This window comes from Bombyx mori, chromosome 22 (assembly GCF_030269925.1).
Source record: "Bombyx mori chromosome 22, ASM3026992v2".
In the NCBI taxonomy this organism is placed as follows: Eukaryota; Metazoa; Arthropoda; class Insecta; order Lepidoptera; family Bombycidae; genus Bombyx; species Bombyx mori.
In genome coordinates, this window is record NC_085128.1 from 7,056,080 (window position 1) to 7,083,335 (window position 27,256).

The following is a 27,256-nucleotide window of genomic DNA, read 5'->3' on the forward strand; positions in this document are numbered from 1 at the left end:
CCAATTGACAAGATGCACACGATATTGTATTTAAGTGCAGATAAATCTCAGAAGAACATGTTAGAATTAATGTAATGGGTACCTAATTGTAATATTGTATTTTTCTACTTCCTGGTTCAACAAAAAATGCATATTCAAAAGTGTTTATTATATTTTATTATTTACGATACAAAACAATTTTATAAACTAATTAACATTTCGTAATAAGATAAAAAAATTACATGCGTGCAATTCAGACGTGCTAGAAGTGAAACCTTCAAAAATTATCGTTCCGATATCGAGTCGGGGGAACGCGATCCCGCCCCCGTCACGTCACAGCCGGAGTCCCGCAAGGCTCCGCCCTCTCCCCGTTACTATTCAGTTTGTATATCAATGATATACCCCGGTCTCCGGAGACCCATCTGGCGCTCTTCGCCGATGACACCGCCATCTACTACTCGTGTAGGAAGAAGGCGTTGCTCCATCGGCAACTTCAGACCGCAGCTACCACCATGGGACAGTGGTTCCGGAAGTGGCGCATCGACATCAACCCCACGAAAAGCACAGCGGTGCTCTTCGAAAGGGCTCGCCCTCCGAACACCACGCTGAGCATCCCTCTCCTGACTAGGCGCGTCGACACCTCCGTCTCCGCCATTCGCCCAATCACGATGTTCAACCAGCCCATACCGTGGGCCCCGAAGGTCAAATATTTAGGCGTCACCCTCGACCGAAGGATGACATTCCGCCCTCATATTAAGACGGTACGCGACCGTGCCGCCTTCATTCTAGGACGTCTCTACCCGATGATATGTAGGCGAAGTAAAATGTCCCTTAGAAATAAGGTGACACTTTACAAAACTTGCATACGCCCCGTCATGACCTATGCAAGTGCAGTGTAGTGTTCGCTCACGCGGCCCGCACTCACTTAAAATCTTTCCAAATTATGCAATCCCGTTTTTGCAGGATAGCCGTCGGAGCCCCGTGGTTCGTCAGGAACGTCGACCTCCATGACGACCTGGACTTAGAGTCCGTCAGTAAGTATTTACAGTCGGCGTCGATGCGCCACTTCGATAAAGCGGCACGACACGAGAACCCTCTCATCGTGGCCGCCGGTAACCACATTCCCGATCCTGCGGACAGAATGGAAAGCAATCGACGTCGCCCAAAACACGTCATCTCGGATCCTCCCGATCCACTAACGGTGCTTCTAGGTACTTCAAGCACCGGTCACCGTTCTCGTCGAACCCGTCGCTTGCGACGAAGGGCTCGACGAGTAAATTAACTCTCAGACACAGCCCACTGAGTTTCTCGCCGGATCTTCTCAGTGGGTCGCGTTTCCGATCCGGTGGTAGATTCTGCGAAGCGCGACTCTTGCTAGGGTTCGTGTTAGCATCGTCGTCAGGTGTGAGCCCCGTGAGCTCACCCACTAGTTAAGGTTCCGCTGGAATAGCCTCTCTAGGCTACCAGCTTAGGTAGGAAAAAAAAGGAAAAAAATAAATAATAATAATTAAAATACAATTATCCTAAATGTCTAAGTATATTATTAGTAAAACTTTGTCATTAGTAAATAATTGTAAATCACCTTTTATAGTATGAGGTAGCGCCCTCTGTGAATTGATATTTTAACTTTTTTATTTTATTTATTGCTTAGATGGGTGGACTAGCTCACAGCCCACCTGGTGTTAAGTGGTTACTAGAGCCCATAGACATCTACAACGTAAACGCGCCACCCACCTCGAGATATAAGTTTTAAGGTCTCAGGTATAGTTACAACGGCTGCCCCACCCTTCGAACCGAAACCCATTACTGCTTCACGGCGGAAATAGGTGGGGTGGTGGTACCTACCCGTGCGGACTCCCAAGAGGTCCTACCACCAGTGATTACGCAAATTATAATTTTGCGGGTTTGATTTTTATTACACGATGTTATTCCTTCACCGTGGAAGTCAATCGTGAACATTTGTTGAGTACGTGTTTCATTAGAAAAATTGGTACCCGCCTGAGATTCGAACACCGGTGCATCGCTCAACACGAATGCACCGGACGTCTTATCCGTTAGGCCACGACGACTTCAAATTAAAATGAAATGACGATTTAAAATTAAATGAACTATATTTGATGTATATTGATGGTTTTTGAGTATTAATTATGTGCTAATGTGAGAAATGTAAGCTGTGTAGTCAAATTTTGCCTTACGACTTGTCACAAGAACTCCGTTTCACGGCGTCGGTTGATAGCCTACAGTTCAGCTGAGCTGTACGTAGACTTTGAAAGTGAAGAAACAATAATATAATATGTATATTATTGAAAGACTTGCCATGTATGTGTGGTCACGATTAAATTAAAATAATAAAAGTAAAAACACACAGTCAGTCTGCTTAACATATCTTTGGTTGGTTTAAATGCAAAGCAATCGCCATGCTCACCAATATCTTGTTTAACATGCAAGATAGACGCTACATGTGTGTTTATAAATCTATGGCGCGTTTTCGTTTTAATTAAATTTATTTGAGAGAATATTCTTTGGCATGCAGCGTTAGACATTGGTAAACATAGCAGTCCTTTTGCGAAATTTGCAATATTTACGTATTTTAAGTGCCCACTGGAATTCCGCATTTTTCCGATAGCACCCCAAAAGCTGTCAACACTTAGAGCCGATAGCACTTAGAATTTTTTTTACCAGCAAGATTAGGGAATTGATTTATAATATTTGATATTGAACTAAAGCATTTATACACAGCGTGTTGAAGAGATGAGAACTGTAAGTATATATAAATTTACTTTAAAATGCAACGACATTGTTTTGGATGTAAGACTAAATAAATTAATAAACATTAGCACTGTGCATATTGTGATACGACTTGTACGTTGTAAAAAATAAACATTACATTCTGTTTATTAAACTTACCGAAGACTACCCAGTGAATCCTCTCATATTTTTTTTGTTTACTAGTAGCGGCATGGTTTTTTTTTTATTGCCTTTGTAGGCAGATGAGCACATGGCCCACCTGATGGTGAGTGGTTACCGTCACCCATGGACTTCAGCAATGCCAGGGGCAGAGCCAAGCCGCTGCCTACCGCAAGGTAGGGTGGTCTTTTATAGCGAACAGACGGGTTACTAATTTGAAGTTACAGGAATTACAAAAGGCTACTTCTGGATCATCTTTAGCTTTCGAGATCCACGATAAAAGTAAAGGATCTTAAAATTAAGAAATTATAATCTAAATCGAATCTATCTTTAAGTATGTCTCTATTACTGATTAAATTGAAATATAAGCCGTAAACTCGTGTTTATGAATACTCGTTTCAGGATTATCAACTTTCTAAGCAAAGTTTTAAAGTTGTTAATTGAATATGATACGAATATAGTACGAGAAGTATAGGGAAATCCCCTACATGCTCACGAAGTATCTTCAGAGCTGTCATTTTTTACATTTTATTGAGTTGCCACAAGGAAAGTTATTTTCTATAGCCCAGTACTACTACTACGTTTGTCTATCATGCCAGAAGCTAAAATAAGAGTCCAATCCTGCCAAAATGGCAGGATCCTGCCACATATGGTCACACTGAATCTGTGGTTCAAAATGTTCAAATCAGAACTTAGAAGAAGAAAAGAGTAAAACTAGGAGTGAGGGAAAAATGGAGTTGACGGAAAAACGTAAAGCTCTTGATTATGTGGAAGAACTATAAATGAGATATGAAAATATGTACTCATCAAAATAATTGCAAGTCTGCAAAAACATTAGAATGCTTGTTATTAAGAAAGAAAAATATTTTAATATTGAATTGGCGCTAAATACGGCAGTCTTGACAAATTTACATAATGTTTAAAAATTTTCAACCCGTGCCTTCACAGTTTATTACTTACTCATAAAATTTATGTTCGTCTTATCTTTGAGTTTATGTTACATAGTTTTAAAGTAAATTACTAAAATAACTTTTAGAATCTGAAAGATCACTCTGAAACCAAACATGTTCGCGCTGAATTTAAAGAAAATAAAAAACGTTGCAATTCCTCTTTATCGACGTGAACAAACACGCTCAAAGTCATTATTTAACAGGGGCTTACATTTTTTGTTCAAAAAAAACCTACTTCTCACTAACAGTATTACCTCTGGTGGTTTTATGGCAATAGGAGACTTGTTTCAACAAGAATTTGAATTTCAATCAAAACTATTAAAAGAAAGATATGATTGGGCAAGAGCCGGTAAGTGTTATTAGAAATATTTTGCCCTACAATAAAATTTCTTCCAATTTAAATTTAAAAAAAAATGGCTTTCCAAAATAGCTTAGACATAATATATTCTAAAATCAATTCAAGTTTTCTTTCATATTTTAGTTCGGATGTTCATTGTGGGTACAGTATTAGGACCCATGCATCATTATTACTACATCTATTTAGACAAAGTTTTACCGAAGAATGATGTAAAGACAATATTTAAAAAAATACTCTACGATGAAACTATAGTGTCACCATTGACAATTGTTTGTTTTTTCTACATAATGGGGACATTAGAAAAGAAGTCACTGGAGAAATGCAATGAAGAAATAACAAAGAAATTTAAATATGTGTATTTGGTATGTATGCAATAAATCTGTAAAGATTTTAAATTAAATAATTTTTACTTCACATAAAAATTCTTTGCTTACAGGCTGACTGCCTCTTCTGGCCTCCAGTTCAATATATTAACTTTTATTACTTACCAACACAATACCGAGTTGTGTATGTAAATCTTGCAACAATGGTATTTAATGTATTTATGTCATACATGAAACATTATGATCAACATTTGGAATGAGAAAAACTTTCTTAGTATTATGGTAAACGGGTAATTATGTGATTTTTCATTGTAATATTTATATGTTGTTTCATTTTTAATTATAATAGAGAGTAATCTATATTTGTAGTTTTTAATAGAAACAAAAACTGAATATTAATCCTTAAAAGGACTGATGTAAGATATGAAGCTTCTGTAAATAGCTATCACAGCATAAGGTACATCTATTTAATTGAAAATTATGCAAATTTGATTTGCAATCAATTATTAGCTCAGCAGGAATATGTAGTCACATTGGTGCAGCCATCTGACTTTATGAATTATATTTTGTTGTTTGTATTGATTTTGTGCTTCACAAAAATGTATTTATGCAATTTATTGCAAGTGGTTAAAAATTTTTCTACACTAACATGTACAATTTCCTAGTGTCATTGTGAAAAGTGTTAGTATATCGCACATATGGTGCTATAAAGTCACTTAAGCAATTTTTGTTAACACTGAATTGAGTATGAGAAAATACATTTTTTTAATTATTAGTGAGATGAGAGAGGTCTGCTTTTACTGATGAAGTTTGTAGTTCATTTTATTTCTATAGCCTAACAGAACTATATAAAAATTATATAATAAGATGTTGAATTTTCCAACGTTTCATGCACCGTATGTTGTGCGATATATTAATATATAAATTATTGGTTCTAAATGAAACCAAATAATTTTATGTTATAATTTTTATTGGTTGTTAATAAAAATCAACACTATTTACCTTACCACTAGCTTCGTAATGTGCACATGCTACATAATATAGAATGAAAATAAAGGTAAAGTTTGTGTATCGATTTCATATTTATATTATAAATTTATAATAAATCTTATTTATGAACTTTCTAGGTACTTCTCTATTTTAATTTTAGCCCCAACACATTGTCCAATCATCCTTCCTTGTTTGTAGTTTCACCACAATACGATATAATGCCAGGGCAGGTCCAAGAGGTAACCCCAGACCCCTTACAATGTCAGCACGACATGCCATACTTAAAGCTTGGCCATCAAATTCCTGAGAATGCAATTCATTTCAAAAAATTAAAAATTAGTTTGTAACAATTATTTCAAATAAAGGAATAAGGAATGGGATACTAACCTGATCTCTGAGAATAGGGGCAGCTTCAGGATGATGCTTTGAAAAGTACTCAAAAACATCATCAGTATTCCAATGTGTTATGTCAGGTATGCTTGGATCTATTGGTGTATCCATAGATAATTTGGATGGTGCTCTATCTAGTTCATGTGGCTTCAAGAAAGGATCAACATTTGGTGAATTTTGTCCACTGTAGTCAAAGCTTCTGGGTATTATGGCGGGTGACCCTATCACAGTTGGTCGAGATTCAAGGCAATTATTGCATTCCCATTGATCCCAAGCTTTCAATCTATCTGGTATCTGAGGTGCATGGCAAAGTGCATGATAAGCATCAGAGCAAACACTGCAGACAGTGAGAACACCCTAAAACAAATAAAAATTTGGTATGATATTTTTAATTCATTAGATATTACTGTAACCCAGGTGTTAAGAGCCAACTATCTTCTTTATTAAGCCTTTCGCTACAGCAGTGTACTCCGTACACAATAACATATTTCGAGATTTTACAATTATTATCAATAAAAATAAACCATTTACCAATAACCATTAAAATTCTCAATAAACAGTCACATTTTGAAGCAAGTGTTGACACAATCCCTTATTACAATTTTCTCACATTATGTAGATATCGTCTATAGGCGACGCTTGTAGCAAAACGGTTATCTTATCTAACAGGTGAGGTTCTCTTATTGTGAAAATTAAAACCCAAGTCAAATATTAGTTTAACTTACAGCATCATTAGTTTCACAGCATATTACACATGTTTTACAATGAGGACATTGCCATGTGTTGTCAGGCCTTGGTTTTAAAATATTGGAACCTGATTGCAAACAGCTTATATGAGCTTTGTTGCTGCAATCACGGCATTCAACAAGTCTATCATTTGATCCTCGTGGTTTTTGTACAAGGCAAACTGAGCAAACTCCACCTGATTCTTCATGCGGCAAAGAATCTTCCTGGTCTATTTCATCACCACTTCCATCCAAAGAAAATTGGCTTTCTGATAATGGTGCATCATCCTTAATATGTCCAGCCACCATCAATCTTTTTTTTATTGTGCTCTTGTTCAAGGACCCCACAGGACGACCCCTTTTTCTTTTGCTCGGCACATTGTTATCTGATGGATCAAATACTTTTTTTGCCATTTTTCGTCGTTCTCCTACACGTACTGCAGTGCTGCGAGTTGTATTATTACTATGCCCACCAGAAACACCTCCACCACGTTTTTTAGGCCGTCCTCTAGTTCTTTGTGGAGATGATCTGCATGAAGAATTAGCTGAGGACGTCATCTAAAATAATTTTAGAAATAGCTTTATTAAATATCATGAATACAACAATAGTCTCTAATAAAAATTTACTTACTTTCGTATTGGAATCTGCATTACTCTCAAATCTAAAACTATCAGAGCTATCTACATCATGGTCTGCTGGTCCCAAAGCTAAATTACCATTTGGTAATTTCACTAAACTACCAGAGCTTAATTCTTTGTTTACAATATTCTCCAATTGTTTTTTGGAGTACTTTGATTCCTGATCAGAAGCAGCTTTTATAAGGTCATCAAAGGCAATTCCATTTTCTAAATAACTTTGATCTTGGTAGATAAGTGTTGCTATAGCCGATGTTATAATTCGGCGTTCACTTGTTGCAATTGCAGCAGACATGGCTAATAAATAAAAGAAGAAGTATAGGTTGTACTTAATAAATAAACATCCTCCGGTCTAAGAAAGACATGAAAAAAAAAAGTTTAATTTTACAATATATTATGTTTAAGAGAACTCACAGCTTGGGCCCACTGTCGATGTCTTGAATTCTTGAAATATCTAAGAATGACTTAAAAATAATTTTAGCACTATTGTAGTGTCACCAGAAAATAATAGTTATTATGAGATGGATGCTGATCTCATCTACTAACAAGAAATAAAAACAGATATTAAACACTTACTGTTGTTTTTTGATTTCTTTCTCCACTTAGCAGCGTTCCTGTAGCTCACATTATCTTTATAATCTACTTTATATATACTTTTCTCTTTAAGGCAGCGCTTTAGATCTGCTTTTGTGTCCTTTGGTTGTACTTTATAGCACTTCAACATAAATTTACAAATTCTGTTCGCATCTGGACGTGACTTTCTGGCGCGCAAGTGATCAATAGCTGCCAATATTTGATTTTTATACTTTATTTCTGACATTTCTGTAATAGAAAATTGGTAAATATAATATGAATATACTGCGATTATTTTGCATTATCAGCTTGGTCATAATGAAAGTACACAATTGTAATAATAATTCTAGAATTTCAATTGCTATTTACCTGAGAAAAATCATACCGGCGGCGAATCGAACCGTATATCCAAGCTGCGTATTGAATTTTATTGACACGTAAAGTTGCGATTTTTACCTACAATCGTTATTTAAATACTGTTGCATTCCAATGCATTCATTATAATTGTAATTGCGATTGTACTATTAATAATTTCAGCTTAAATGGCGTTTGCATACATTAATATTCTTTGGATATTATTTGTACTTATTTAATTGTAAATATTGTAATCTCGTTAGAAACTTTGATGCAACTTCTCAAATCCAATGAAGTAGGAAACCTATGGAAATGAAACGTCAACCAAAATTTCGTGCCACTGTGACGTCATCTGGCCACAAAACATGGCGGCTTTAGTGCTGTACAAAAGATTTCAATGTTATCAGGTTTTATCGATAAACGTTCTTGGCTCATTTTATTTTAAATATTGTTGAGTATTATTTATTTGTAGAATTTATACTTTAATGGGAAGTAAGTAGGTATATTGTTATGTGCAAATATGATATGATTTAGATGGGTGAAATCTAAGACAAGTTCGTCCTTCGAATTTGCCAAGTAAACGATATGATGATTTTTAAAAGTTGCTACACTGATTTTATAAAGTTGTCGTTTGTCGCAAAACATAAAGATATGGCGTAGTTCAAAGCCATCAGCCCATTTCTAGCATGCTAAATGTTATCGTATTTTGAGTACGTGTTTTTCTTAGACTATTACAATCTATTTTAATTGTTTTGCTGACTCTAAAGTCCGTAACATACTACCGCAGCGCACCCCAAGGAAGGTGCGCCGCACCATTTGAATCACTTTCGCTTGAGAGTGATTCAAATTTTAAACTTATCAAGGGACCGCGTGAAAAAAAAAACACCTACAGAACATTTATTCATTAATTACAAACGTCATTCCTTGTGACTTCCTCTCTAAAATCACTTAATTATTAAATATTTAACAAATTTACAATAGTGTTTTACTCACTGCGGAATAAAACTATTTTATTTAAATAGTTCCGAAGAGATTTTGTCGGTAGCCTTTTTCCCGAAATATCTAAACAGAATGTCTAAATATGTTTTGATGACATATTTTAAAGTGGTATTTATGATTAGTGTCATGATCAATAGATTTCGACCGAAAAATGGATTTTTCGGATGAGGGCTCCATAATGAATTTAAATACATATAGATAATAGTTTTAGGACATCGACTTTCTTGAGATCCTATAAAATACGTTTTAATTATTATTTTTGTATGTTTTAAGCATGATAAATTATGAAATTTTATATAATCAATCATATTAAATCGATATCATAGTCAATAAATAATGTACAACCCAAAACAGACGGCCGAACTGACGTGACAATGACATTTGGCGCGCTAAACATGGCGGATTTTCGGCCTCATTAGACGGAGACGGAGATATTTACGTATATTCATGTTTCATTTTATGTACGCACTGAAATACTGTTATATTGTTTTCCTGCGAGTTAAAGTGCTGAGTAAGAACGAGATAGATATATGTTTATGTATGTGCCTTCAAAATGGGTGCTATTTATATAAGCAATTGTACGTATAGAACAATATGTCGTGTCCCTACTATATAGGTCTATGCTCAAATCAAATATTAAGTGTATAATCGATGGTATGACAGTATGGAAACTATAGTCGGGACTAGCGATGTGAACCGATTACAATTTCTTGCTCCGGTTTATTACCGGTTTTTTTCTCAAAAAACCGGTTTTTTTAGGTTTTTTCCATAAAGGCTAAATAATCACTAAATAAAACAAATTTACGTACAAACGAAGAATTTTCTTCATACAATTAATTGGGTGAGCATATTTTATATAGGCTTTTAATGATCATATATATTATCCAATAATAAAAAGCTTTTTATTTTTGATTTAATACTATTGTATTAAATCAAAATTTTGATGCAAGAGGCACAGTTGGTCCACTGCGTCATTCAGAAGCCTGCTCCTTCTGGATGTTAGCAATTTCGGTGTGGTTTACTGTGGCGGCTTCAGTCTCAATATACATTCGCACTATATTCACTGCGGCCGCCGTGGCGTTCGGAATATCCCGTTTTCGCGAATGCAAAAAATCCAGAATACCAGACTTTTTAAAATTGTTTCTTCTTCTTCTTTTAGATAATTTGGCTCCAACGCCTTTGGCATTGATTTTGCCAATGTCAAAGTATTTACAAAAATGACAGGTGCTTAGAGAGGGAAAAAGTTACTAAATCTAAATACAAATAAATTTGGTCGGTTTTTCCATACGCGAATCTGTGGTTTTAAGAACAGCACAAACAAATATATGTTAGACTAACTACTTTAGAGATAAATATTATTAGTAGATAAAAATTTACACAGAACATTTACATGTTTAGAATAGACTAAAGTTAATAAACAATTAATATTAATAGGTCGGGGAATGTCATTGGGAAGGATATCATAAAGAGGGGATACGATATTGGGGCAGTCGAAGAAAATGTGATCCAGGGTACCCTCATCTAATCCACACTCACAAAGAGAATGGTCACGGACTCTAATTTTGGCAAGAAAAACAGGGGAGCAAACATGGCCAAGTCTAAGACGGATTATAGCTGAGACAATTTTTTTAGGAAGACGGCAGTGGGAGGAAAACCAAGGCTTAGAGGGCAGGGTCGGTTGCAAGTTACCATAATGCTTACCTACTGACTGACGAGAAATCTGCCAGCTTTCATTCCAAGATTGAAGCATATCAGATTTTGCCAGAGAATGTAAATCTCGAGGAAAAATTTTGTTATACTTGTTACAGCCCATAACAACAGCCTCCTTGGCACAGGAGTCAGCAAGCTCATTCCCACAAATTCCGCTATGACTTGGGATCCAGACGAGAGTGACATCAAGTTCGGAGCAGTGACATTGAAACAGAGTTTCTTTAATTTTTAATATAATTTCAAAATTGACTTTTGAATGCGATGGAAATTTAGTTATGTCTTGAAGACAGCTTAAGGAATCCGAAAAAATTACCGATTTACTTAGACCGCGGGTTTTAATAAAAAGAGCTGCTTCTAAAAGAGCAACAGCTTCACCAGAGTACACAGAGGAAGTCTGAGGGAGTTTGTATTTTAAGGAGAGTTTAAACTTGGGGATCCATACCGCAGCACCTACAGGGCTATTTTGGGATAGTTTAGATGCATCAGTGAATAGGAGATAATGATTAGGCCATTGTAGTTGTACTATGTTCTGAAATTGTAAATTTGCTCCTGGGGTGTCTTTATGGATCCCAATATTCAAGAAGGTAGTGGGACGAAATAAAAGACAGTCAAAAGAGAAAAGAAAGAGGGGGAATTTATCATATTGAGAAATTGGAGAAGCTAAATTTTGCAGTTTCTTATACGAGTTGACAAGAGGAGGTACAGATTTATGATGCCAGTATCTAGAGGTTTCGGTCAGTTGAGCTAGTTGGGAAAGTAGAGCTAAAAGGGGGTGGTTTGAGAGAGAAATTACTTTGTAGAAAAATCTATCAGCAAGAAACTGTCTACGCAAGGCTAAAGGAGGTTCAAAACATTCAACTTGTAGGGCATTTATAGGGGAAGATTTCATGGCGCCAGAGATGATTCTGAGGCATTTTGATTGAATACGATTTAGTTTTGTAAGTGCCTTTTTATTACAAGGCTCCAAAACAAAGCAACCATAGTCAAAGTGACTTCTAATTAAAGCATTATAAAGAAGCTTCTGGCTGTAAGGATGTGAACCCCACTTAACACCGGAGAGTGCGCGTAGAACATTGATGCTCTTCTCAACTTTATTGCAGATATAGTTTAAATGGTGAACACCGGAGAGTTTAGAATCCAAGAGAATGCCCAAAAACTTAACTTTACTCAAGACTGGAATAGATTGGTTACAAATTTCAATATTTATTTCAGGGATAACTCTCTTACGGGAGAAAGCAACCGCAGAACATTTAGGGATGGACAGGGATAAGCAGTGATCATTCAACCAAGAATTCAGATTAAACAAAGCAGAATTTAGACAATTACAAGCTTGTGAGAAAGAATTAGATATGGTATAGAGGGCAATATCATCAGCATATTGGAGGATACGGCAAAAACGGTTCACAGTAGTATCTAAAATAGCAGTGTAAATATTATAAAGCAGAGGACTGAGAACAGAACCCTGAGGCAGACCTTTCCAGGTCCGATGAGAAGAATTTTCACCTAAGATGCGGACTATAATAGATCTGTCATAAAACAAATTGAAGATAAAATTCACAATTCTAGGAGGCATATTCAGGTTAATAAGTTTTTGTATAAGTAAATGAAGGTCGACATTATCGTATGCAGAGGAAATATCTAGAAAAACTGCTATAACATGACGATTTTGAGAGAATGCAACACGAATATCTGAAGTGAGGAGGCTCAGACTGTCCAATGTTCCGTAACCTCGTCTAAAGCCAAACTGGCTATTAGGGAGAATAGACCTGTTTTCAACTATCCATTCTAGACGATTTTTTATCAAATGTTCCATAATTTTAGCTAGCACACTCGAGAGAGCAATAGGTCTATATGAACAAGATTGAGCTGGATCCTTGCCTGGTTTTAGAATTGGGATTATCAATTGAGTTTTCCATGAGGCTGGAATAGAACTGGAGAGAAATATATGATTTAAAAGATTTAGAAAGATTTTTTTAGAAGAGTCCGATAATTTTTTTATAAAAGAGTACGGGAAGCCATCTATACCTGGGGCTGAATCTCGGAGGTTGTCAAGAACACAGCATAGTTCTGCAAATGAGAAGCTGGAATTCATGGGGTCATTAGAGGCGGAGGAGGGAATTAAGGGACAAGGTTTAAAAGGCACAAAGGGTGGGCAGAGTTTGGAGATGAAATCAGGAAGCCAAGACAAGGAATTAGAATTAATATTATTATCAGATTGGGATTTACGAAATGCTTTTATTTTTTTCCAAATCAAGGAGGCAGGAGTTCTTGGGGAGAGAGACTCGCAAAAATTACGCCAAGCAAGAGATTTCTTTTGTCGCAAAAATCTTTTAGTGATGGCCGAAATTTTCTGAAATTCTAGGAAATTCTCTAAAGAGAGAATTTTAGAAAATTCAGACTCAGCCTCCTTGCGTTTTTGGACTATTTGGGAGCATTCAGCATCCCACCATGCTGGTGAGGGAATTTTATTTGAAGCTAAATTCTTTAAGGGAATGGTTAGTTCGGCAGCGGAGGATAAAATGGAACAAAATTTTAGGTACAAAAATAGAGTATTTTCATCATTTGCATCAGGAAGAGATTCAAGATTATTTTGAACTAAAGATGAATACTTTTGCCAGTCGGCCTTGTTAAGTCTGAATTTCAAAAGGGGTTCATATGGAATTGAAGATGGGATGGAAGAATCGGCTAGAGTTAGTAATATTGGAAGATGATCACTGCCATGGGAGTTAGACAGAACAGACCAAGAAATCGAGTTAACTAAAGAGGGAGAGGACAAGGACAGGTCTGGGGCACTTGGACTTTGGGATGGGGATACTCTACGGGTGGGAGTTCCATCATTAAGTAGACACAAATTTAATTCATCAAGTTTATCAAGAAATAATGAGGAATTTGAGTCACATAACTCAGAACCCCACATTGTATGGCGTATATTAAAATCTCCTAAGACTAAGAGAGGACATGGAAGAGAGGTTAAGAGTGTCGAAAATTCTTGAATAAGGTTACTATTAGGGTGAGGGATGTACACTGAGACCACTGTGATGTTAAAGCAGCGAACTGCCACAATGTTAATTGCTGAGGAATGAGGAGGAAGGGTAATGCGAGAAAAAGATATATTTCTTCTGACCAAAATAGCAGTTCCTGCCCAGCCGTCGTCTCTGTCATCGCGGAGACACGAGAATCCGGGCACCCTAAGCAGAGTAGCCGGTCTCAACCATGACTCCGCAACAGCAAAGAGGACAGGGTTATATTGATTAGATAGATAAATTATTTCTTGTTTTTTATTTCTGATACTACGACAGTTCCATTGTAGGACCTTCGTCATTATGCTTTGGTTGAGAGTTGACGAGACTAGAAATTAAAGCGTGAATCTGAATCAAGACGTTGTTCGGTAGTATATCATTGAATTTTGATAAAATATTTAAAAGCAGCATTGACATTAATTCCGCGAGATTATCATTTGTAGCAGGGGCACAGGGGGTGGGAGTGCTAAGAGCACAACCATTGGGTAAACAAGAGTTAGGAGGGCTAATAATATCATTGTGAGCATGACGATCATAAGACTTGGAAAGTATTGGTTTAGACGATTTTTCAATAAAAACAGTTTTTTTGTATGATGAAGTTGACGGAGTATGACGAGAAGATGAGGGGGAGGAAGACGGGAGGGTATTCGAAGATGGAGCTGATCGGCTCAGGAAGATAGGTTTTTGGGGAAGAGAAGAATTGGCGACATCGGCATAGGAGGTGCGCACTGAAGGAAATCTACGAGCTGCCTCAATATAACTAATATTTTCTTCAGACATAACCATCTTAATTGATCTTTGACGGGCATGTTCGGGGCATTTCGGGTCAGAGGCGGGATGACAACCAGAGCAGAACAAGCAGGTTACGTTACTTTCTGGAACACTACAAGAATTACCTTCATGGGGGCCTGCGCATCGCGAACAGCGGGCTTGCGATCGACATTGATCACGAATGTGCCCAAAACGACAACACTTTAAGCACTGAATAGTGGGAAGAGTATATATGTTTACAGGGAGGGAAACGCTGCAACAATATACATGTTTAGGAAGAACTTGCTCAAGAAAAGAAAGGACAACTGTACCCGTCGGTTCCCATACTGTTTTTCCATCTATTTTCTTTTTCTTATTCATTCTTCTGGCTTTAATGACGATGGTTGAAACAGACCGACACTCGATCCATGAGACTAGGTCCTCAAGAGACCACTCTACAGGAATTTGTCTCACGACACCCATCCTGGTAACTTGAAAGCGTGGAATAATTGCTGACAATTTGTTAGATGAAAGTAATGGGTTTGTTAAAAATGAATTCGCTTCGTTATATGTTTTAAAAATAATAGCAGCCCTATTTCTACCCATGTTTTTAATTTCATCTATCCCTGAGATCTTACCATTGTAGATAATTTGAGCAATTTTAAGGGTACGGGTGTGGTTCGAAACTGGGGCAAAGTCACCATCTGAACGAGATACATGGACAACAAAAGGGCCAGAGTCAGTTTCAGAGTAATTAAGAACTGAATTGTTATCAAAACCTGGCCGGGTGTAGGTATGTTGAATAGAGGCAGCTGCCGGTAAATGTGGAGCTGATCTTTTTTCTGGGACGCTTAATACGTCTTCCGCAGGGCGTTTTTGTGAAGCTTTTACAGGAGAATTAAGCATTAGAGAAAGATCGTCCATCTCTAAATCTAAAGAAGACCTCCCTCTGTCCGGCGGGACGTTTTCGCCCACCGAGGACGACATTGACATAAAAAATACACTTACCAGTTAAATGAGACTTAAACTAATCCACCACCAACAAAAATAGGGCAACACAATTCTTAAAAACACAGAAAAAACGGGAAAAACACTAAAAATAATCGAAACGCGTGTGATCTGACAGATGTCCAACTACCCTCTCTTAAAATTGTTTGTGGTTTTTTCTGGCTGTTCCGATGATAAAGCGAGAGTTGAAAATTCTTCAAGAAGATTCCCCAGTTCACGATGCACCATCTCTTTTGCAGACAACATGTGCTCTGGATAGCGAAAGCCATTTCTGTGTTGGGTGCAGATATGTGGATATTTGGGTCACGGTTCTCATTTCGTACGCTAAAAGTCTACCAACCATATTGTGGTTATTGCACTGTAGTTTTTAAATGTAATGCACGGTAATTTGATTCTGAAACACGGTTTTTTTTATATTTGTAGCTTGTATATTTGATCTGGTAGCACTGGTGTGAACTGTGAATGTAAAGCGTAAAAAACCGGTATTCTTAAATAAAAACCGGTATTTATCGGTATGTATAAAAACCGGTTTTTCTCCGGTTTTCTTTGAACCGGTTTACATCCCTAGTCGGGACTTTTTGGCGGGAACGCGAGGAGTGAAGTTGTGTGATTTGTTTTATTTTGTCTATTTAGTGTTTCTTCGGGTTTAAATGTGTAATAATGGTGGTTTATTAACCGTTTAATATCTGTGAAAGTGCACAAATGTGGGAAAATGAAACAAAGCCGCTGGACGTAACTTCTCGGGATCCTCCAAAAAGTCCACTGAAAAATCTTAGTAAATTACCACCATTTTACTGAGATTAGATTTCATCTCATATCATCTCATTTAATTTCATCCTAGTTGATTAATGTCTCAAATTAATCATTTTCATTTCATTTCACTCCATAACATCATTTTTCATAAAATTAAGAATATAGATTAAAATAAGACATGACTTAAAGGTCTCAGTTACCAGGTCATAAAATCTCTTAAAAAAAAAAAAAAAAAGAAACTATAGTCGGGACTTTTTGGCGGGAACGCGAGAAGTGAAGTTGTTTGATTTGTTTTATTTTGTCTATTTAGTGTTTCTTCGGGTTTAAATGTGTAATAATGGTAGCTTATTAACCGTTTAATATCTGTGAGAGTGCACAAATGTGGGAAAATGAAACAAAGCCGCTGGGCGTAACTTCTCGGGATCCTCCAAAAAGTCCACTGAAAAAATCTTAGTAAATGACCACCATTTTACTGAGATTAGATTTCATCTCATATCATCTCATTTAATTTCATCCCAGTTGATTTATGTCTCAAATTAATCATCTTCATTTCATTTCACTCCATAATATCATTTTTCATACAAATATGAATATAGATTAAAATAAGACATGACTTAAAGGTCTCAGTTACCAGGTCATAAAATCCCTTAAAAAAAAAAGAAACTATAGTCGGACTTTTTGGCTGCGAGGAGTGAAGTTGTGTGATTTGTTTTATTTTGTCTATTTAGTGTTTCTTCAGGCTTAAATGTGTTATAACGGTCGTTTATTAAGTGTTTAATATCTGTAAAAGTGCACAAATGTGGGAAAATGAAACAAAACTGCTGGACGTCACTTCTCGGATCCTACAAAAAGTCCAATGAAAAAGTCTCAGTAAATGACCACCATTTTACTGAGATTATATTACATTTCATATCATCTCATCTCATTTTATTTAATTTCATCCCAGTTGATCTCAAATTAATCATCTTCATTTCATTTCACTACATACTATCATTTTTCATACAAATATGAATATAGATTAAAATAAGACATGACTTAAAGGTCTCAGTTACCAGGTCATAAAATCCCTTAAAAAAAAAAGAAACTATAGTCGGACTTTTTGGCTGCGAGGAGTGAAGTTGTGTGATTTGTTTTATTTTGTCTATTTAGTGTTTCTTCAGGCTTAAATGTGTTATAACGGTCGTTTATTAAGTGTTTAATATCTGTAAAAGTGCACAAATGTGGGAAAATGAAACAAAACTGCTGGACGTCACTTCTCGGATCCTACAAAAAGTCCAATGAAAAAGTCTCAGTAAATGACCACCATTTTACTGAGATTATATTTCATCCCATATCATGTCATCTCATTTCATTTGATTTGATTTCATCCCAGTTGATTAATGTCTCAAATTAATCATCTTAATTTCAATTCATTTCATCATTTTTCATAAAAATAAGAATATAAATTAAAATAAGACATGACTTAAAAGTCTTAGTTACCAGGTCATAAAACCCCTTAAAAAAAAGAAACTATAGTCGGGCTTTTTGGCGGGAATGCGAGGAGTGAAGTTGTGTGATTTGTTTTATTTTGTCTATTTAGTGTTTCATATATAACATAGCGGCTGTGCAAATGGGTTCGGTATTCAATTTGCGAACCCGTTTGCGCTTCCTCCTACACTTGTTTACGAATGTCTCCCGAATTTCTCTTCGTTTCTAATTCGTCAATAGAACATTGGAGAGAAAAAGAGATTTTAATTGGAACGCAGGCGTCATTAACGCCCATTCTCGAACCCCACCGAACCCATTTGCACAGCCGCTAAGTTTGCGAATGAAATGCCGGCCACTCACAAACGCGCGAACATTTGTACATTGTACGAATGTTTGTACATTGTACGAATGTTCGCGCGCATGTGAAGGGCTGGCAGATATTCATTCGCAAACATAGCGGCTGTGCAAATGGGTTCGGTACTCAATTTGCGAACCCGTTTGTGCTTTCTCCCACACTTGTTTACGAATGTCTCACGAATTTCTCTTCTTTTTTAATTCACCAATAGAACATTGAAGAGAAAGGGAGTTTTTAATTCTTTCCCAGACGTCCCTTGGCCCTTAGCCATTCTGTTTTTATGGGATTTCTTTTGATGGTCCCATATGGTCGATTCATTTTGCAGGAGTTCAATAAACTCCATCACCTTAGTGTTGTTCCAATCCATGATTAAGCTACGCTACACAGTATACGTCATGAATTATGAAAATGGCGAAACGTCCGTTACCTTCGCAATCGTGGGCGCAACTGGTCACACGAATGTGTGGAAGACTACACGAATAATCGCAGTTCGCGTGCATTGATGTCGGTTGAAAAACCGACACAGCTTGGAAAACCACCAATGCAGCGAAAACTTTGCATAATCATTTGCAAATGTCGTCCTACACTTGCGGGTTTGCGTATTCTTGCGAATGTGAGTGACCGGTATTAGACGAAGTCAATTTTTTTTTGAGTATATGGCCTGTTATCTAGACCTTTAGGCCATGACGAAGTCAATTGATTTTTACTTTTTTGTCAGTTTTTGATGAAATAAAAATAGTGTTGTGACAAAGTGAATAATTGAAAAAACTCCTGAATGAATGAAATTTCCTCCATTGTCTAGTGAATAGTTAGTGTGCCAAACTGCCGATATCGGGTACGGTGTAGTCGTGCTTTGTACATACCAACGAGTTTTCGATGACTATGTTCATATAGTATCTACCTATAATGAATACCGAGTGTTTTAAACATTAAACAAAACATTGCGAGGAAACTTGTAAGGCTGTCCTATTTTCAATACATCATGTACTTGAAACTATAGAAGTATAAAATATAACAATTATAGGTAGGTAATGAAAATAAAAAAACATCGCTTATTACATAATTTGTTTTTATTCATCATCAGATAAAAAACTATCACTATCGCTTTCGGTGATATTAATTATAAATCTGACTGAAATATTGTCGATCTTGTGGTCGAGACCATACATTTTGTCTTCTTCTTTAATTATATGAGACACGCAGATACTCCATTTTTCAAGTGTGATATGTTGAAGTCCTTCTTCAAAAAGTTTTTTACTTCTGTCATTTTGAAGGTTTTGTTATTTCTTGCAACATATTCTTGCACCCATACCAACTCAATGGGATTGAGCTCACAGTGGTATGGGGGCAGACATAACACAATTATCCCATGCTGCGCTGCCATCTCATCCACAACATACTTATCGCAATTTTCTTGTTTGTGCTGCCGTACAATTTCTATAAGAGTAGCTTTAACCATTGTTTCTTCGAATGAAATATTTTTGCTTGTTAGCCAAATATTAATAAGCTGTCTTCTACTAATCCTTCTTCCCCGCCTATATGGCTGATAATTAATCGTTTGCCCTTTCCTAAAGGCTGTTTTAAGCCAGTGGTCAAGCCATCTAGGAAGGCCTGGCGGGACGATGAAACTGTCTGATCAATCCATGCCTTCTTCGGTGCATGACCTTCGCGACAGTGAAAAATATTAATTAATTATTGAAAGTACAATTTAATGTAAAGAAAACAGAAAATTGTAACTACCTTCGTTGATCCAGGTTTCATCTTGGTAATAAATACCTTCCTTCCTTTCGATACTCTTTAATTTTTCGAAGGTATCGCTGGCGCCATCAAATAGTGTCCTGTCTGTCAATTAAAATACTTTGTCTTGATTTTGTGATATAATTGAAATTTCAATGTTTCATAACATTTCTTAATGTACTCCGAGAAAAATTGGGCAAGTCTGGGTCTTCATTGACAACCTTAAGAATCTGTAAAGTAATAAAAAAAGTTTTTGAGTAAGGAAATCTACGCAATACTTTGGTTTTACAAAGAACATTATGGTAGACACAGAATATAATGCAGTAGAAGGAATAAAGTTTAAGATGCCTTTATAATGGTGGGTGGTTCGTTTGCATAAAAAAATGATGTACTTTTCACCTTATAGCGGCAAAAGTAAAATCGTCTAATTTATCTTTGAAACTGTGTTTCGGTCCACGTTTCTCGGGAGACTTAAATTGTTCATTTTCTTTGTGTTCTTTTAATACACTGTAAACTGAGGTCACACCGATTCCCGAAATGTCAGCTGTTTTCGAAACACATTCTTTTTTTTCGGGAGCTTCAATAGGTAATAGAGAAGCAGCTTTCTCCTCAAATACGTGTTTGTAGACGTTTTGTATCATAACTTTTTCGGTAACGCTTAAAGCAATCCGCGTTCTCTTCTTTCTTGGAGACAAATTTGGCTTGACGTGCTTGGTTGAGGATCCATATCGTTTGTACGGAACAATATAGCAACAAATAAACACAACAATTTCCATAAACACAACGTAACGAAAAATTTAATAAAAACAATAACTAAACAGCGTGAGCCCAGAAAAAATATTCGTGCTATCAGACCAGAGGTTAGAAGCCGAATTAGAAACAAAATGGCGACTAACGCGCGCGGCGGTGATCGGTGTTGGCACTAGTCGCCGCGCCACGCCTTAGAATAAGCTGTCAAAAAACTGATTGTAGTTACATACTACTAGTAACTTATATCAGAGCACTTTTATACAATTTTATTGTAAATTAGAAATAATATTCTTTTATAGTTTGAAATGATTAACTACTCGCACTCATTGTTCATTCATCTGATTGAACGAGAACTGAACGCATCACTATTACTTTAAATATAGCAACATTATTTTACAAAGTGACATTAGCAACTGTCAGTGGGCTTCGTCTAATAAAAATACGACTCTAATGGAGACTTTTTGCATAGACTTATATAGTAGGGACACGACATATTGTATATTAATCTCTCTAATATATTAAGTGTATAATCTATGTATACTATACGTACAATTGCTTATATAAATAGCACCCATTTTGAAGGCACACACATAAACATATATCTATCTCGTTCTTACTCAGCACTTTAACTCGCAAGAAAACAATATAACAGTATTTCAGTGCGTACATAAAATGAAACATAAATATACGTAAATGTCTAATGAGGCCGAAAATCCACCATGTTGAGCGCACCAAATGTCATCATTGTCACGTCATTTCGGCCGTCTGTTTTGGGTTGTACATTATATATTAACTTTGATATCGATTTAATATGATTGCTTATATAAAATTTCATATTTTATCATGCTTAAAACATACAAAAATAATAATTAAAACGTATTTTATAGGATCTCAAGAAAGTCGATGCCCAAAACTATTATCTATATATACCTAGTCAGGTCATAAGTATTGTCACACAGTAAAAACTTTTCTTTTAGAATGCTGGCCACAAAAAAGTTTATTGAATTCGAATTCCGAATTGTTCATGAAAATAAAAATGTATACTTTTAGAATTTTATTCATTTTTAAATATGGAGTGGACGCTTAAAGAAGACCGTGTTGCAGTTATTGCGTTGCATCGTTGCGGTTACGCGCCAATTAAAATTTTTAACATACTGAAAAATTTGAATATAACCAAAAGATTCGTTTATCGTACCATCAAACGATACAATGAAGACTCTAGTGTAGATGACAGGTCAAGAAGTGGTCGCCCTTCTGTTAGGACTCCAGCAGTGATAAAAGCTGTGAAGGCGCGAATTCAAAGAAATCCCAAACGTAAGCAGAAACTGTTGGCCCTTCAGACGGGGTTAAGCAGAACCACGGTGAAAAGGGTGTTAAATGAAGACTTAGGGCTTCGGGCATATCGAAGAAAAACAGGACATCGTTTGAATGCTTGTCTAATGGACCTGAGACTGAAGAGATGCCGCGCTTTGTTGAAGCGGTACGCGGGAAAAAAATATTGGGAAATTCTTTTTTCGGATGAAAATATTTTTACCGTAGAAGAGAGCTACAACAAACAAAATAATAAGGTGTACGCACACAGTAGTGAAGAAGCGAGCAACCGTATTCCGCGTGTCCAACGAGGTCATTTTCCATCCTCGCTCATGGTATGGTTGGGAGCTTCTTATTGGGGCTTAACAGAGGTACATTTTTGTGAGAAAGGTGTAAAAACGAATGCAGTTGTGTATCAAAATACAGTCCTGACGAACCTTGTGGAACCTGTTTCTCATACCATGTTCAATAACAGGCACTGGGTATTCCAACAAGATTCGGCGCCAGCTCATAGAGCGAAGAGCACACAAGACTGGCTGGCGGCGCGTGAAATCGACTTCATCCGGCACGAAGACTGGCCCTCCTCCAGTCTAGATTTTAATCTGTTAGATTACAAGATATGGCAACACTTGGAGGAAAAGGCGTACTCAAAGCCTCATCCCAATTTGGGGTCACTCAAGACATCCTTGATTAAGGCAGCCGCCGATATTGACATGGACCTCGTTCGTGCTGCGATAGACGACTGGCTGCGCAGATTGAAGGCCTGTATTCAAAATCACGGTGGTCATTTTGAATAAACTTTAGTGTCATAAGAATCTATGTTTTGTTAAGCTCATTTTGGTATATGAATGGTTACATAATGAATAAACGGAATCTATTCGGTCGGCATCTATTGATCATGACACTAATCATAAATACCTCTTTAAAATATGTCATCAAAACATATTTAGACATTCTGTTTAGATATTTCGGGAAAAAGGCTACCGACAAAATCTCTTCGGAACTATTTAAATAAAATAGTTTTATTCCGCCGTGAGTAAAACACTATTGTAAATTCGTTAAATATTTCATAATTAAGTGATTTTAGAGAGGAAGTCACAAGGAATGTCGTTTGTAATTAATGAATAAATGTTCTGTATGTGTTTTTTATTTCACGCGGTCCCTTTATAAGTTTAAAATTTGAATCACTCTCAAGTGAAAGTGATTCAAATGGTGCGGCGCACCTCCCTTGAGGTGCGCTGCGGTAGTGTGTTACGGACTTTAGAGTCAGCAAAACAATTAAAATAGATTGTAATAGTCTAAGAAAAACACGTACTTAAAATACGATAACATTTAGCATGCTGGAAATGGGCAGATGGCACTGTACTGCGCCATATCTTTATGTTTTGCGACAAACGACAACTTTATAAAATCAGTGTAGCAACTTTTAAAAATCATCACATCGTTTACTTGGCAAATTCGAAGGACGAACTTGTCTTAGATTTCATACATCTAAATCATATCATATTTGCACATAACAATATACCCACTTACTTCCCATTAAAGTATAAATTCTACAAATAAATAATACTCAACAATATTTAAAATAAAATGAGCCAAGAACGTTTATCGATAAAACCTGATAACATTGAAATCTTTTGTACAGCACTAAAACCGTCATGTTTTGTGGTCAGATGACGTCACAATGGCACAAATTTGTTGTTGACGTTTCATTTCCATAGGTTTCCTACTTCAGTGACTTTTTGGCGGGAACGCGAGGAGTGAAGTTATGTGATTTGTTTAATTTTGTTTGTTTTGTCTGTTTAGTGTTTCTTCAGGTTTAAATGTGTAATAACGGTGGTTTTTTAACTGTTTAATATCTGTGAAAGTGCACAAATGTGGGAAAATGAAACAAAGTCGCTGGACGTAACTTCTCGGGATCCTCCAAAAAGTCCACTGAAAAAATAAACTGAATAATAATCTCAGTAAATGACCACCATTTTACTGAGATTATATTTTATATTTCATCCCATATCATCTCATTTCATTTCACTACATATTATCATTTTTCATAAAAATAAGAATATAAATTAAAATAAGACATGACCTAAAGGTCTTAGTTACCAGGTCATAAAATTCCTCAAAAAAAAAAGAAATGGAAAGATAACACCTAGATTTTTAAACACATAAAATTTTTATTAATACACATCTAAATGGTTATTTGTAATTATTACTATATATCACATAATAACCATGGCTACGATTACTCGTGGGATGTGTGTTTTTAGTTATCGTAATATGCTCCCTCGTCGTATCGTTAATTATTCATTTCAACCACAACATGCTGAAAATAAAAACATAGGTAAAATCGTACATGTTGCGATTATTGGAGCCCCAAATTCAGGAAAAAGTACTTTAATAAACAAAATAATTGACCGAAAGGTGAGAATTTGAATTAACAGGCTATTATTAAATTAACGATTTAATTATTTTTTAGATAATATGTTCTTTCTTTTATGGACTTTTCTTTACAGTTCAGGCCATGTTATAATATACTGTGTTGAAACACCAAAATCCTTAAAACAATTGTATTATATATTAAATTATATTTTGTGAGGATTAACTGTTAATTGCATAATAACATTTATTTAAAATGTTATAAATATTTTTTTAATTATTTATAATGTAAATGATAACAATGTTATTTTTGTATTGGGTACCATTGTAATTTTTTGGTATATTGGTATTTATGGGAACTGATTTATGTTTATTGATACATATTAATTTATTAACTATGTGTAAAGTACTAAAATTACTATTACGTTATTGTTAGATATGTTTTTTTTTCATACACATATTGAAAAGAAAAAAAAAAACTCCTTCACAATATTGTTTTTTTCTATAGATATGTGCTGCTTCAAATAAAGTTCATACAACTACCAAATTAGTAAGAGCAATGTGTTACTGCAATGACACACAGATTGTATTTCTGGATACACCGGGTGTTGTAACTGATAGAGAACAAAAGAAGTAAGTAGCTGACAGGGCACACCTCCTGGTGGAAGAGAGTCTTGTGAGCCCACATGGGGTGGTACCAGCATGCTTATTTTCATCAAAGGCAGTAGTAATGCATTTTGACTTCAAGGATCGGGCAGTCATTGTACTATAAAACTGAGACTTATCTCTCAAAGTGGTGATGTCAATTGGTAACCACCAAAAGTACCATACAATATTCTAGATGAACTGGTTGGCACATTGTGTTGCTATTTGATCTAGCTTATAATTTAAATTGCCACATGTCTCAAATTAACCCATGTTCAGAATGATAATTGTATATGAATATAGGAAATTAATTGTTTAATAATTAAGGTAGTTAATATTGTTTTATTGTAGTGGTATTAGTAGATGGAACAGCTCAGGTTTGTTTCTTTAAAAGAAAGTACACATACTTATTCTTTTTCATTAGAATTAACTTAAATTGTATTTTGATTACCCTCAGGCAGCCACATCTTGGTATTGAAACTCTTAAAATTTTTATAGCATTTGATTAATGTGGTTTATTTTAGAGTGGGCCATAAACAAAAAAAATCTTTTCAATGAGCATTTATTTTCACAATTTCAAGCACTGTGAATTGTTTAGCATGAAAAAAAAGAATAATTTTAGTTAAATTCAATAAAATTACCTAATATCACTAACATCACTCTTTATGTTCACAGATACAACCTCCCACCTTCAATGTTAGGATCATGTCACAAAAGTCTCAGATGTGCAGATGTAGTTGGTGTTGTCCATGATGCATCATGTAAATATATCAGAGAATCTTTACACAAGGATGTTGTTGAAATGCTGAACTCTGTACAAGATATGCCAAGTTTTCTTATCATAAATAAGGTATTGTAGCGATCTCAATGATGGGAATTTAATCATAATCACAAAATTTACAAGATTTACATTAATTTTGCTTTTTGTACTATTTCCTCTTGTTTTATTATTGAAATTAAATAAATCTAACACTAAAGGAGAGATGGGATTAAAAGTTATGATTTTTTTAATGCTATTTTTACTAAAGTCAAGACGTACAATTAATTTCAAAATTTACACACGCATCAAGGACAGATGACAATAACTTTAAATTTCGCTCTAATATCTACCAGTGGGAACAGAATAAAAGAAAATAATTAATGAATTGTTACTTAGGTTTGCTATAGTGTGTTTTAGTTTTTAAGCTACACACATTTATTTTAAACTTATTGGCAAACTTTTTAATCCCTTAGGTTGATAAGTTAAGGTCAAAGAAGCAGTTATTGACTTTAGTGAGGAATCTCACTAATGGATTTATTGCTGGAAACTCTATTCCTGGTCCCACAAATCCTAATAAACAGGAGAGAGGCTTCAGTCATTTTTCGGATGTGTTTATGGTATCTGCTTTGAATGGTGATGGAGTTTCAGATATAAGGGTGAGTAAGAGTAGTTTTATAGACACTATACATTCATATTAGGGTAAATCATTACCAATATTCCTCGGTTGTATAATATATGTACATATGCATATATGATTAAGAAGTCGATTTCTAGCGTCGTTCTGTTACTACTACATTTAGTGTTAAAACAAATTGATATGTTATTACGAAATTTAATAGACGAAAATAAACCGTATTAATAGAATTAAGTAAAACCACTTTTACGATTTAATCTGGTTTTCGTGATCACAGACGACTGATGGTCGGTTGTAAATTTAGTTTATGTACAATATATGTAAGTATAAATGCATATGATATTTTGTTAAAGGAGTACCTTGTCAACAACGCCAAGCCCGGAAAGTTTCATTATTCAACTGAAGAATGGACTGACCAAACGCCGAAATCAGTCATAGAAGACGCTGTGAGAGCGAAATTCTTAGATTTTTTGCATCAAGAAATACCATACAATTTGAAAGTGAAATTAGATTATTACGAAGAGATCGATAACGAAGATAAAATCATATGTTCAGTATCTGTAGAGTGTCCATCAGAAAGGCTGATGCGACTAATAAGCGGCGCCGGCGGCGGCCGCCTCCAACAGATAAAGTCTTCTGTTCGGAATGATTTGATAGACGTCTTCAGGAAAACGGTGATCTTAGACTTGCAATTGCACGTGAAAAATAATTTTTTGTTAGCTAGTTAGTTCGCAGTGCTCCGATTTTGTTATGGCTTTTAAGAATAGTTGAGAACTTAAATAAACTTTTATGTTAA

General features: G+C 35.6%; 3 protein-coding genes and 1 long non-coding RNA gene across 9 annotated transcripts; 2 read left to right on the top strand and 2 right to left on the bottom strand.

Moving 5' to 3' along the window:
• The first annotated feature begins 2,621 nt into the window (after nt 1-2,621).
• Nucleotides 2,622-5,647, top strand: LOC101739612 (mpv17-like protein 2). 3 transcript variants are annotated; one of them, XM_062674905.1, is made up of 4 exons: nt 2,622-2,739; nt 3,923-4,185; nt 4,318-4,556; nt 4,631-5,647. In XM_062674905.1, the coding sequence occupies exons 2-4, from the start codon at nt 3,951-3,953 to the stop codon at nt 4,775-4,777; spliced, it is 621 nt and encodes a 206-aa protein (XP_062530889.1). In that variant the 5' UTR covers nt 2,622-2,739; nt 3,923-3,950; the 3' UTR covers nt 4,778-5,647. The 3 variants fall into 3 exon arrangements, with proteins under 3 accessions (XP_062530889.1, XP_004931938.1, XP_062530890.1); XM_062674906.1 differs by lacking the exon at nt 2,622-2,739 and adding an exon at nt 3,419-3,636; XM_004931881.5 differs by lacking the exon at nt 2,622-2,739 and having other exon boundaries at nt 3,294-4,185.
• LOC101739474 (GTPase Era, mitochondrial) lies at nt 2,624-27,256 on the top strand. 2 transcript variants are annotated; one of them, XM_021351767.2, is made up of 5 exons: nt 2,624-2,739; nt 24,930-25,054; nt 25,742-25,916; nt 26,300-26,482; nt 26,814-27,256. In XM_021351767.2, the coding sequence occupies exons 1-5, from the start codon at nt 2,731-2,733 to the stop codon at nt 27,186-27,188; spliced, it is 867 nt and encodes a 288-aa protein (XP_021207442.1). In that variant the 5' UTR covers nt 2,624-2,730; the 3' UTR covers nt 27,189-27,256. The 2 variants fall into 2 exon arrangements, with proteins under 2 accessions (XP_021207442.1, XP_004931937.1); XM_004931880.5 differs by lacking the exon at nt 2,624-2,739 and adding an exon at nt 23,751-24,466.
• On the bottom strand, nt 5,470-9,809 carry LOC101739754 (histone-lysine N-methyltransferase 2D). 3 transcript variants are annotated; one of them, XM_062674902.1, is made up of 7 exons: nt 8,371-8,452; nt 8,201-8,269; nt 7,835-8,080; nt 7,254-7,555; nt 6,623-7,180; nt 5,895-6,254; nt 5,470-5,810 (listed from the first exon to the last, which is right to left on the bottom strand). In XM_062674902.1, the coding sequence occupies exons 3-7, from the start codon at nt 8,076-8,078 to the stop codon at nt 5,664-5,666; spliced, it is 1,611 nt and encodes a 536-aa protein (XP_062530886.1). In that variant the 5' UTR covers nt 8,079-8,080; nt 8,201-8,269; nt 8,371-8,452; the 3' UTR covers nt 5,470-5,663. The 3 variants fall into 3 exon arrangements, with proteins under 3 accessions (XP_062530886.1, XP_004931939.2, XP_062530887.1); XM_004931882.4 differs by having other exon boundaries at nt 8,201-9,809; XM_062674903.1 differs by lacking the exons at nt 8,201-8,269; nt 8,371-8,452 and having other exon boundaries at nt 7,254-7,610; nt 7,835-7,970.
• LOC110386195 (uncharacterized) lies at nt 19,300-21,063 on the bottom strand. Its single transcript, XR_002431420.3, has 3 exons — nt 20,384-21,063; nt 19,988-20,214; nt 19,300-19,911 (listed from the first exon to the last, which is right to left on the bottom strand). It is a non-coding gene; the product is annotated as an uncharacterized LOC110386195 (long non-coding RNA).